At 36.1% G+C, this 12046-nt stretch overlaps 1 protein-coding gene across 2 annotated transcripts in view; it reads left to right on the top strand.

Moving 5' to 3' along the window:
* INPP5A (inositol polyphosphate-5-phosphatase A) overlaps positions 1-12046 on the top strand; it is a 241060-nt gene that overhangs the window by 161579 nt on the left and 67435 nt on the right. For both annotated transcript variants that reach the window (XM_082764474.1, XM_082764473.1), the window contains exon 9: positions 5498-5582. In XM_082764474.1, coding sequence (XP_082620600.1) covers positions 5498-5582 — 85 coding nt within the window. The remainder of the gene's footprint in view (positions 1-5497; positions 5583-12046) is intronic.

The following is a 12046-nucleotide window of genomic DNA, read 5'->3' as shown; positions in this document are numbered from 1 at the left end:
GCTATTAAAGGAATAATGCTGCTGATCCTCCTTACAAAGTGCCCTGAGAAATGGTTTAGCCAAATCACAGTGCCTCTTGTCACAGTGAATCATGTTCAGCTGCTCTCTTCCATGATCAAATTGCTGATATTTAGATGCTCCCTTGTCTTCTCCTTTCTGGTGCCAGTATGGGAGGGGGATAAGTAGGAAAGGAAGTATAAGTCTATGCAGTTTCTGCTTGCCCTAGTATTTTCTGCCTGAATTTCAATGTTGTGAAACATGCATACAGTACACCATATCACTTTTACAGAAGAGGGTACATTTCATAAAGTATCTTTATTTGCAGTGACTGTGAGTACTTCAAAATGGCAAAACTAAATTACAGAAGGATTTCAATGATTCCAATAACATGGAACTGTTCATTTTAAGATCACACTAACAGATTCATTTAGGTATTTCATGTAGAGAATAAATTTAATAACTAGTCCCAGATCTCCAGGAGTATCAGGAAGAAGAGGAACCTCTACCTCTTATTTATTTGAGTCTTGATAAGAATATGATATCCTCATAAAGAGCTTTGAATCAACTTAACCTTCACAGTCCTTTTAGTTGATACTGTCACCCAGACTTAGAGGTACACCCTTTCATTGAAGTAACTTGACATATACTGGGTTCTAAGACCAAATCCATTTGCTTTTACTGTGGCATTTGTTTGACTTTTTTTAGGTTTGCCAATTGCATGGGTCTGTGGTCTGAACTGGGAGGTGTGATCACTACAGGCAATTTAGCTCAAACTGAAGCTGTTAAGCTTCATCGCTCAGATGGTTTGAGCATTTTCTCATAATTCTCCTGGTACATCCGAAATAACAGGTTTTGTCAGAGATCTTTTGGAAAATGTGTGAGGGGGCTGCTGGGCTACAAAGCACTGCTCAGTAATAGGTAGCTTTCCTAGAAGTCCTACTGAGAACAGAATGACTACATGTCCAGTGTAGCACCAGTAACCTTTCTGGCTTTGTAATGTAGTTGCTGATAGCCAGTGTAAGACAAACTGCAGTTATTGGACCACAAAAAAAAAAGAAAAAGAAAAAAAAAAAAAAAGTTAAACATTTATTTTTCAGCAAACAAATTGCTATAGTAATTTCACATTAATTTCTACCCTTACCAGTGAAGTTTACTCCTTCCTTATAAACAGAGTGAACCATGGATCTGAGACATCAAAATGTTTAAGCATGTGACTTTGACTGGAAACGTTACTTGAAAGTTACAATTGCTTGAATGTTTTATTCTTGTGTCATGTCTAAAAAGCTATTCATCACTGATTTAGAAACCATCTGTGGATTGCTTGTCTCTTCTGAAAATACAACAAATTTTAAAAAGAACCAGAGAATAGTCCAAGCAGTCCAAAAGACTTTCAGTGTTGCACCATGACTTAAAAATGTAGAATTAGTTGGAAATAAGCAAAATAGTTAAGGTAATGTGTTCCAAGTGTGAGGAAATGCTCATCTGATGATATTATCAAGGAACACCAGTGACAGGACCCGTGGGAACAGGGTTAAGCTGAGGCAGGGGAAATTTAGGCTTGACATCAGGAGGGGGTTCTTCACAGAGAGGGTGGTTGCACACTGGAACAGGCTCCCCAGGGAAGTGGTCACTGCACCGAGCCTGTCTGAATTTAAGAAGAGATTGGACTGTGAACTTAGGCACATGGTCTGAACTTTTGGGTAGACCTGTGCGGTGTCAAGAGTTGGACTTGATGATCCTTAAGGGTCCCTTCCAACTCAGGATATTCTATGATTTCCTATGCAATTTTAAGCACTGTGTATTTGGAACTAGTAGAAGAGAAATAATCTATGGCATTTATTTTTGCACACTTTAGAGTTTAAGGCGGTCAGCAATAAATCCTGTCATAGGTGGGAATTTTTTCCGGTGGTCTGTATTTACCATATTCTATTTGTTATTTTGATTTCTAAATTGCACAGAAGTTTTTGGTTTTGGTTTTGGTTTTCATGTTATATATGCAAATAAACTTTTTTCATAAGCAATACTTTCTGCAGCAAGAACAAAGGATTAGAATAGCAAAAATGTTCTTCAAGCCATTACAGAGGAAAGACATCTTTCTGTAAGGGAAGACTTGTAGTCTGTTTGAAAAGTTTTCTGTATTATTTGTGTTGGGTATGTCATGATTGCCTATAATCTCTTAACAGCCTGGTATGGTCACAATAAACAGCACAGTTAGTTGACAAAAGTTAAGTACTTGTTGGTTCTCATAAGTTATGAAATTTTTAACTAAAAGCCACCTATTTTATTACAAGCTATTTAGAAGAGTTGTACAGGAATGTATAGAGTCTTCAAGAACATTGAAGCCCTTCTGGATAATCTAATAGTCAGCAAGTACAAGATAAAAGAAATAGCGCTAGGTACTCCCAATAAAAGCATTAAATTAGTGCTGGTGACATAGGTTGGCTGCTTTCTTTTTATATGATTCAAATTTATCACTCCATTGACTGATTCATGGCAACATTTTTAAAGGATTATTTGATTCATGGTTAAAGCAAGGGTATTGTTTTAGCAACGAATAACAAAGTAAATAGCATAGATTTTGAAGCCTTCCTACTTCATTTGCAAGTGCTCTTTCTTAAAAAAGCAAATATAGTCTTTTGAGTTCTCATTTACTTTTACACTTTATCAGCTATATATTTGTGGCTTAGAATGCAGAAACAAGGAATGGAACTTTTTTTTTTTCAGTTCTTGCTCCAGTCCTAACACCTTCTTTGTGCATCCTTGGTCCTGGTGAAACTGTTTTTCACAGTACAGTGCACAAGTTCTATCCAAATCCCCCTAATGCTAGATGTTATTCCTGCCTTGCTGCTGGGAGAGGAAATATTGCTGTACTTTTCTTTATTGCTGTCTCCTTTGCTAACTTGATTCTGATTCTAAAAGCATAATTGAGATAGTTCTTGTGCTATTGATTCAATGGAATTACAGGCACCAGTAAGTATTTCAAATTAGAGCTATCAGAGTACCACACTGCTGAAATAATTCTAAAATTCGGGAATTCTTGAACTAATAATAAGTCCCAGTGTCCAGGATAGTATGTGACAAACATAAACATCTAGTTGAGTCATTTAAGGCATTTTTATTGTTAGGTATCCCAGATCATTTAATAAGTACGTATACATGTATATGCCTTGTACCACTGTTGTTAATTTTACTGTACGCCTAAATTTCACCACTTGTGAAAAGGAGATACATCGAAAGCCACTTAAACATCATTCTTGAGAAGTAATATTTGGACTATTTTATTTCAATCTGTAATGAGATACTTTTTCTAAAATATCCATCAAGAGAAACTACAAGGGGAGCTACTGGTTAAAACTATCCATTTTAAAGCTGGCATTCATTTGTATGCAAATCATGTGTAAATCAAGTAATCAAGTAATGTGTAAAACTATGAAATGACTGAATTTTAATTAATTGTTCAGGAGCAGACTAATAAGCTGTTTTGTTCATCAGTAACTGTTTGAGGATTTTCAAGTTAATTTGGTTAGCAGACATTTTAACTGGCTATTTTTGGAACAGACTGTTTATTTGGAAAATCTGTCTTTGCATAATATAATCTCAGACATCATCCTCATAATATCAATTTGCTTTGAGAGGCCTTCTCTAGACCTTGATGTCATTCCTGCAATATCTCTCAGGTTTTTGTCAGCAATAAATGGCAGTGGGCAAAGGGATCTGAATCAGGAAAGTTGCTGCAGAAAAATCAGTTTTTCTTATGTACAAGTTGCATATCAGATCTAGCAATTGTAGTATTAGCAGATTAAGGTAAAGTAAATGGTTTAACTTTTAAGTTCTCGTTTTCCTTTAATGTGCCAGGAGGGCACTAATCAAACTAATGTTACGTACAGGTCAAGAATGACAGGTTTTTCTTGATGCTTGCTAGGAGTTGACAGTAGACAGTATTTATTAACAGTACCTGCAATAATTTGTCAGCTGAATGGAGGATTTGAGATTTTCATACCAGAAAAGTCTTTACAAGAGTTTTCACTTCAGATGATCACTACCTTAGGTCCAATGCACATTAATTTTTCAATTGAATAATGTTCCTTATGCAATAGATTACAGTGAACTAAAAATGTGAGATAGTATAAACGGAGATAAAAGGAGTAGTATCTCACTGTAAATCCAATGTTGTATCTTTCTTTACAGCTTTGAAGTATCTAAATGGATGTAATACATTGAAAGGTTTAAAACCATTTAAAATGAATGCCTCCTTTCTGGGCAATGTTGTTCCAGAAGGCCTGCTTACTGTGTACTGCTTTGTCATTATTTACCTATCTATTTGCATTCCTGCCTCTTTCTCATTTGGGGTTTCTGGCATCATAGTGCTTACATATTTATATATTTCCAGAATGTACATAATGTATTGCCTTGCATTTGTTCCTTATTTCTTATATACTGTGCATCTAGTGTGTCAGTCCATTTTTTGTGGGTTTTGTCTGTGTATTTTATTTGTAGCTGTAACAGTCACATTTCACTCCATATCGTCCTTGGCTACTGATGGGAAATTAATTGTATTGATTCTTGTTTTGAAATTAAGCTTGACTCATTGGATTTCTGAATGTCAAGATCTCTGGAACCAAGTAAAACTGTACATTGTTAGGAGTACCAAACAGGTGTTACTAATAATAGATAAACTAATAATACAATAACAATTTTTAGTAACACAAAATTTGTAAGATGAACAATAATGCCTCATTTCCTTGTTTATTACTGAGCAAAGGCTTGAGAAAAGAGTTAATCTTTATTCCGCATCTGGAAAGATCACCTTTTAGGGGTTAGCTACAATCTCAGTGAAAATTTGCTTTCAAGATACGAGAACTGCCTTTCAGAGAACCATAGATAATCTAGGAAAAAATGTGTAGTTTAATCAGCATCAGTAACGTTTAGCACTAATAAATCACTCTTTTTAAAGTCCTTAGAATATTAACAAACGCTAGTAAATGCTATGATCACAATCTTACAGATACATAAATACACAACACAGAATTGAAGGTAGGTGAATTCTGAATTTACTACCAATTTGGAGTTTCTAATTTAGTTGCCCAGCCCAAAGCACATATACTTAACTTTTCAAAGGTGTGGAGTACTTCTAGGATGCCCTCAAGGTTTCTCTCTTGCCCAAGTGCTGGTTTTGTATTGATTTTTTACTAACTTCTGCGAACTAGCATTCCTCTAGATTGTTCTTTCAGACAGATAGGGGAATTCAAATGCGTTATTTTAATGGGGTCGGACACAATTGCCTGAGCAAGGATGATCAGTCCAAAAACATGGTTAATGTATTGAGAAGATTGTTTCAGTATAAGCTGATAGTTTTGATCATTCCAATAATTATTTCTAAGGTAGTACTTAGAAGTAAGATATGCAAGATTTGCGCGTTTGTACATGTTCACATATACATAAAGCTGAATGGCAGTTCTGTTTGTGTTTTGTTTTTTTGTTTTTTATTTTTTTCCAGAATTATAGATCAGCGGTTTGAGAAAGTTTCATATTTCGTCTTTGGAGATTTCAATTTTAGACTGGATGCCAAAGCAGTAGTAGAGGTAGGACTTTCATTTTTCATTTTCATTTTTGTGGAAATGTTAAAAGTGACTTAATGAACTAATCTTAATGTTAACATCAAGCTTGGCTAAGAATACTGTTAACAAGAACATCTGACAGGTACCTAGAAATGACTGTGCTGGGAAACTGCTGAGGAAATTGAGAAAAACATAGTTAACATCAGCATTTTTTCTAAGTAGTGGCGTGTAAAGTGTTTCTTACATGTAGAGTGAGATGTAAATACGAATGGGCTTAAGAGTCCATACTACCTGTTTATGGTCCTGTGTATAGAAATGGGAAAAACATAGCTACCCATCTAAGATCAGACTTGGAGTCTTCACATTGCATAGAAGAGTCTCTTTCATTGATAGGCATCTTTGAAATCTCTTTTAGCTTCAGCAACGGATACCACATTTGTATTGTATGTTTGTGACTTTTGTCATACATTTGGAGCTCACAGTGAATCTCACAATCTTTTACTGTAATTGGTGGGGGAAAAAATGAGAAATTTCCTAAATTTCTGTAATAGAATTCAACACTTTAAAAATAAGAACAGACATTGGTGCAAACCTTTGTGACAGTAACATCTGAGTGTGGAAGGGTGAGTGGAAGATTTGTATAAAGGCAAAGGGAATATAGTAAACCTTTTTCATCATGAGTTGAGATTACCTTGACCTCACTGCTAAAGTTCTGCTCCAGGTAGCTTGGGGTCAAAAATAATATCCATGTTGAAAAACAGTTAATCTCATGGATTTCCCACTTTTCTCAGAGTAGCTGCAGTGTCTTTTTGGTGTCCTTGGGGATAGGCATGTATCTTCTAAACCAAAAGCTTTTATTTTGTAAATCAAGTAGCAGGAAGTAAGTAAGCAACCTGTATGTCAAAGGCTGGATACCTTTCATACAGGTACAGTACAGCTCTCATTCCTTACATAATGATTAGTCCTTCATCTGTTGAAAAATACGAGTTTGACAGCACAGTATATGTAGCTAATAACTTCCTTCTCAGAATCCTTTAGACATTGTAGTCATTTAACCAACAAAAGTAAAGCATAACTGAACATGAACTCAAGTCAATTATTTAGAATATGCAGCTTCATATCATGAACATATAATAAAGACTAAATCCTGCCCTCTGACGCTGTTGTTCCCATAGTTATCATCAATGTTATAGGCAACTTGTTTTTGAAATGTCTGTTTTTTTAATTCACTAGTAGTGCAGTATTATTGAGAATGTGTAGTCTGAGAACATCTCTATCAGTCATGGTCCAGCAGAATTATCTTTTACACCCTGCATTGACAAAGAGCACTGTAAGTTTTTCCAAACTTTGTGCATCGCAGTTTGCAGGACTGAACCTGCAGAGAATGCTTTCTTTATTAACAATAAATTAAGACCTCTACTTTTGTATTTGTGAGCTTCAAAGCAGTCTGCTCCTAACAAAATAACGTCACTAACCACATAGGATGCATACTGAGTGTATTGCACAATGGTAAGGTGGTAAGGGTACAGGAGATTCACAATCCTGACACTGCGCTTTTCATCTTACGAAATGCTGCACCAATGTCAATTAATGTTGTTATACATGAGTACACAAGGTTATGTAAAAGGTGTGATTTGAAGATGAATGAAACTCTCTTACCCATTCTTCCTAGATAAAATGTATGCATGTGTGAGTTCAAAAAATGTTAGAGTAATGCACATTTTCTGTTGTTTCTGTTGTTTTATTTGACAGGTAGCATATCCCGTTAAACAGAACTTGACTCAGCTAGATCATATAATGAGAGACCAATTGCAACATCAGTTAAACATAATTAAAGTTGGTCTAGAAACTTCCACTTCCACATATACATATGTAATTAAAGTTGCATTAAGTCTGCATTTGGTACAGTTTATAAACTGGTATGTCAGAAGATACAAAAGATTTAAGAAACGTATGGCTCATGCAGTTTACTACACAGAAGTGGTGGTACAAGCTGAATGTCTTTGGCAGCATCTTGACACCAGAACTGTCATGAATGAATCAATAGTAAGTGTGTAGCATACTGTTTTGACAATAAAGTCTTGGCACCGATGAAACAGATCAGTTTCTAAAGTATAATTTGGAAGCTTGGAGTTACATACCACCTCTAGTAGGTATTGTACCAGATAGGACTTAATGGTTTGATTGTATATAATATGCAATCCCAAATCACTTTACAAACTAGTTTACGAATGGTGCTTCTCAGCTGTGCCATTTTTCCAAAGTCAACAGAGGGCGCAGTGCCTTGAGCAAGGCCATAGAATTACAGAATCAGAGAAGGTTAAGGTTAATCACGGTTAAGGTTGGAGACATCTGTGGGTCCGTCTGGTCCAACCCAGAGAAGGTTGCCCTGGACCATGTCCAGGCAGTTTTTGAAGATCTCCAAGGACAAGACTCCACAACCTCTGTGGGCAACTTCTTCCAGCGTTCCATCATCCCCACCATAAAAAAGTGTTTCCTAATGTTTAGATGGGTTAGAAAACTTGGTTAAGGTTAGGGTTAGCCTTATGTAATGCTTAGTGCAAGCCAAAGTGTTAGCCTGTGCCTGTGCATAGACAGATCGTTTTCCTGGCCCCTTCTGTCATTTTAAATGTGTGTCTGTGCGAACTGCTGATATGAAACATCTATTTGACTATCAGCAGTGGAGTTAATGCTAGGAATTTTAAGGGTTAATCCATTGAGCTATCATCTTTGTGTATATATTACTAAATTTATCTCTGCTTTTCTTTTTGACCTTTTGAATTCCCTCTTGAGACCACAGTGTGCTGAACACTCGGACACTGGAAGATGCGTTGATAGATGTGTTGTAGACTGTGCCTATACCAAACACAAAGAATGAAGTATATTTCTAAAGAATTTCTCTTTTAAGCCATTGAAAGGGAGAATCTGGGAGCTGTGGAGTCCAGACACTGAAGGACTGGGTGCTAAATCAGATGCTAAAAATGTTGCACGTATTAATTCACAATTAATAGATAATAAATCATTAATATATAATTTATTAAATATTTTATGGGAACTTTAATTTAAAGTCATTGATTTCCTTGCTAGGAAAATCTGCTTTACTGTTGTTGGAGTAATCCAGGGGGAATCAATAAAACAGGTAAAGGCTTCTGGCAATTCTGAGATCCATATGTACATTAACAAGTGTGTTGTCCAGAGGGATAAACCAGCAAGAAAGAAATAGGATGTCAGTAGCATAACAGGCATAGAAAATACAATTGTTTTACAGTATATTTGAATTATAACTTGAGCATAATTTGCTGCTTGGTATGATGGTGTTCAGGGAACTACCTACAGCTCAGCATATTAAAGCATTTCAAAGTTGTCCTCATTCTGAAACAGGCCAATGAGAAAGTTCCATTTTAGTCAAGTTTTCTGGGGAAGAAGTGTATGGCCAAATGTGGGCTTGAGGAGATTAAGTCCTGCTCAACGTCAAGCATGTGGACTTTCCCGGCTCCTGTCAATGTGCATTTTAAACCTCTTGGAGGGTCTCCGACCAGGTTTTCTCAGGTTTGTGCAAACAGGAGCTGCATGGCAAGAAATGGGGAATGCTCTAGTCTGTCTGCGTGTTCAGCTTACAAATGCCTATCTGACGCTGCTGGGAGATTCCTTTCATCTGTAATATGTCTAAAGCACTGACAACATTGTCATTGGCCAAGCAGTGCTGAGGTAGCATGAGTGCATCTTCCTAGTAGATGTGCTGAACCAGTTCCCAGTGTGCTCTGGTCATTTCATCTGGGGGCCTGATCCTTACACGTCCTGGTGTTTCTACATGGCTGAACTGTGACGTTCATCCCTCTGCCTAAGGACAGACAGAGCTGATAAACGCTACTACTGTGTTACTGGAAAACATCCAGAAAATCTTCTGTTTGTAGTTTGTAGTCAAGCCTCTTAGTAAGTACCACTTTTTTGAAGATCAATTGTAGATCAGTTCAGAGCAACAAATTACACTCTTGCACTGCTGCTTGTCATATGTCATGCTGGCATTGCATTCTTTTAGTGCTAGACATCCTCAGCTCATCATCTTTCGTACTCTAAGCATTTCTAAAAATAAGCCTAGTAAGTAGGAAATCCCTTTACCAATGCAATACATACAAAAGAAAGATTTACTTTTCCTCAGGTTTTAATCCTTTTAAGGTATGCATGCACAAAGACTTTATTTTTTTCTGATTTTTTATGACTTTTTTTTCCTAAATTTATTTAATCCTACACTTACAAAGTTGACCAAGTTTTAGTATTTTACTGATGTTTAAATTCAAATATTTGCCTACTGATTATTTTTTTTTTCAATGCCAGATCTCTTGGATGAGATAGAGTATTCTAGTTATTTACCCACTGCTTCTGGGTGTTTTCTAGCACTTTTCTTACCAGCTTGTTGTAGATGTGTTTACAACATATACAAAATTATTGTAAGCTTTTATATCTGATCAAATTCTAGTTTAAATCAGCTTGTCAGTGTCTCTAATTCAGGCATTGTCACAACATTTCATAGAAACATGATTTTTTTTTTTGTTTCTGTATGTAGGTGATGGTTCTCCTATACTTTTTCTGGAAGTTTTGCTCTCCCTGTGTTTTAAACATAATACAGATAGGCCACTGTAAGACAGTGGTTATCAGAAATGCAATGCGTGTATGTCTCTCACCAAGAGACACAAAAGCATGTGTGTGACAAAGGTAGTTTTTCTGTTGTTGAGAAATTATCTTCTAAAACTGAATTGCAAGGAGGCTTGATGAGGCTTGACTTGAAAGAAATCTCCAGCAGCAACAAGGTGTACTCCAGGCTGACGTTGAAGAATATTCTGGAAACATAAAAATCATGAGTTAGTGTTCTGGTTCTTCAAAAAGTGTAATAGGGTAAATATTAGGAGGTTCTAAAATGAAGCAAGACTGGTTGTCTATCAGCTTCATAAAATTAGGATACTAAAATCTCTAAACCACATTAAGGGTGAAGAGGGAACTAATGTTTGTGGAGGGATAAGTGGGGTATTTTATTACTAAGAATTGAGGAGGATAGATTCTTTTTGATGATGTGAGAAATTAAGGAAATTAAATTACTATAGGTGAATGAAATAAAATGTCTAACTGCAAGCAGTAAGTTAATTCTCTTCTGTCAGTCCCTAAGATCAAGCAGTTTATCACCTGCGACCTCTGTAGATGACACAAGGCTTCAGGCTGCAAAGGCCATTCAAATCTCCTCTTTTATCATTTTTATATACATATGTATTTTTTTTAATTGAAATAACTGATTAGCATCTGTTATTTTCTGTAAGCTCTACAAACACTTACTAGAATAAATGTGGAAGCAGAATTGGCCCTATTAATCTCTCCTTTCCTCTTAACTCACATAGATCTATGGAAATGCAAGTGGGAGGGTCTTGACCCCCGTTGGTAAATTTGTGGGGCTGCCTACACACTGGCATCCCACACAGGCTGTCATTTTGTGTCTTTAACATGCCGAGGTGCCCTTTCCCCTTTGTTAGGGCAGATGTTTAAAAAGGAAAGAGTTCTCATTCGTACTAGCCTGCCCACTTGCTAAAACTTGGCGGTTTATGCAGAGCATCATTCAGGAGATAACTCCTGTCACTATTTCACTGCAACAGCCAAGAGCATCGCAGATGACAGCTTTGGTCAAGCTGTTGGTAGAGATATTTCTCCTTCTGTTCTTTCTAACTTCATGAGAGACAGTTTACCAGGGTTGTTTTATTTAAATCACTTTTCAAGTGTTAGGTGGTTCTGCCACTAGGAAGAGTATTTTTGCTGTCAGTTGGCCACAATAACTGTCTTTATTAATCTTTAAGAATTACTCTATTTTTGTATTTAAAACAAAACAAAAAAGAAACAATAAAACAGGAACAAACAAACAGTTATCCACTGAAACTCTTGCCTATACGTCTAGTTAGTTGTGGGCATGGACAATTCTGCCTCCCTTTCAAAATCCAAATTAGACATCATATCTTCTAGGCAGTAATGAAAGTCAGATGTCTATACATACAGGATCTCAGCTATACCCAAGTGGTAAACTCTTGTAGGTCTTGCTGAATTCTTCAGTGCAGGATAAGCGAACCATCTGTAGTATGGCAGTGGACAGCATAACATGGTATCTGAAGCACTAAAGTATTTTTAGATCATGTTCTATATCTTTGGAACATTGTTCTCTTTAATACAATTTATTTTATTTCAGAAAACAAACTTTGCATATGGCATTTCATCCAGCTATAACTCTGTTTACATACATGTATTCTTAAGCAATTTAATAAATTGAAACAAAAAATTAGAAACCTTTTTCTTTAGTAAATCCATATGATAATGATACTTATTACATTAAGCGTTTTAGAATATTTACAGAATATTTTTAGAATAGCTGATGTTTCAAATCTGTAACTTGGGAACTAAAAGGCATTTTCAGAAATGGAAGTAAATATGTTCTGGAAACCTTTTTCAGAAATGGA

This window comes from Aythya marila (assembly GCF_965140915.1).
Source record: "Aythya marila genome assembly, chromosome: 7".
Classification (NCBI taxonomy): Eukaryota; Metazoa; Chordata; class Aves; order Anseriformes; family Anatidae; genus Aythya; species Aythya marila.
The sequence above is the reverse complement of the archived record's forward strand: the minus strand, read 5'-3'. Positions and strand labels throughout refer to the sequence as shown.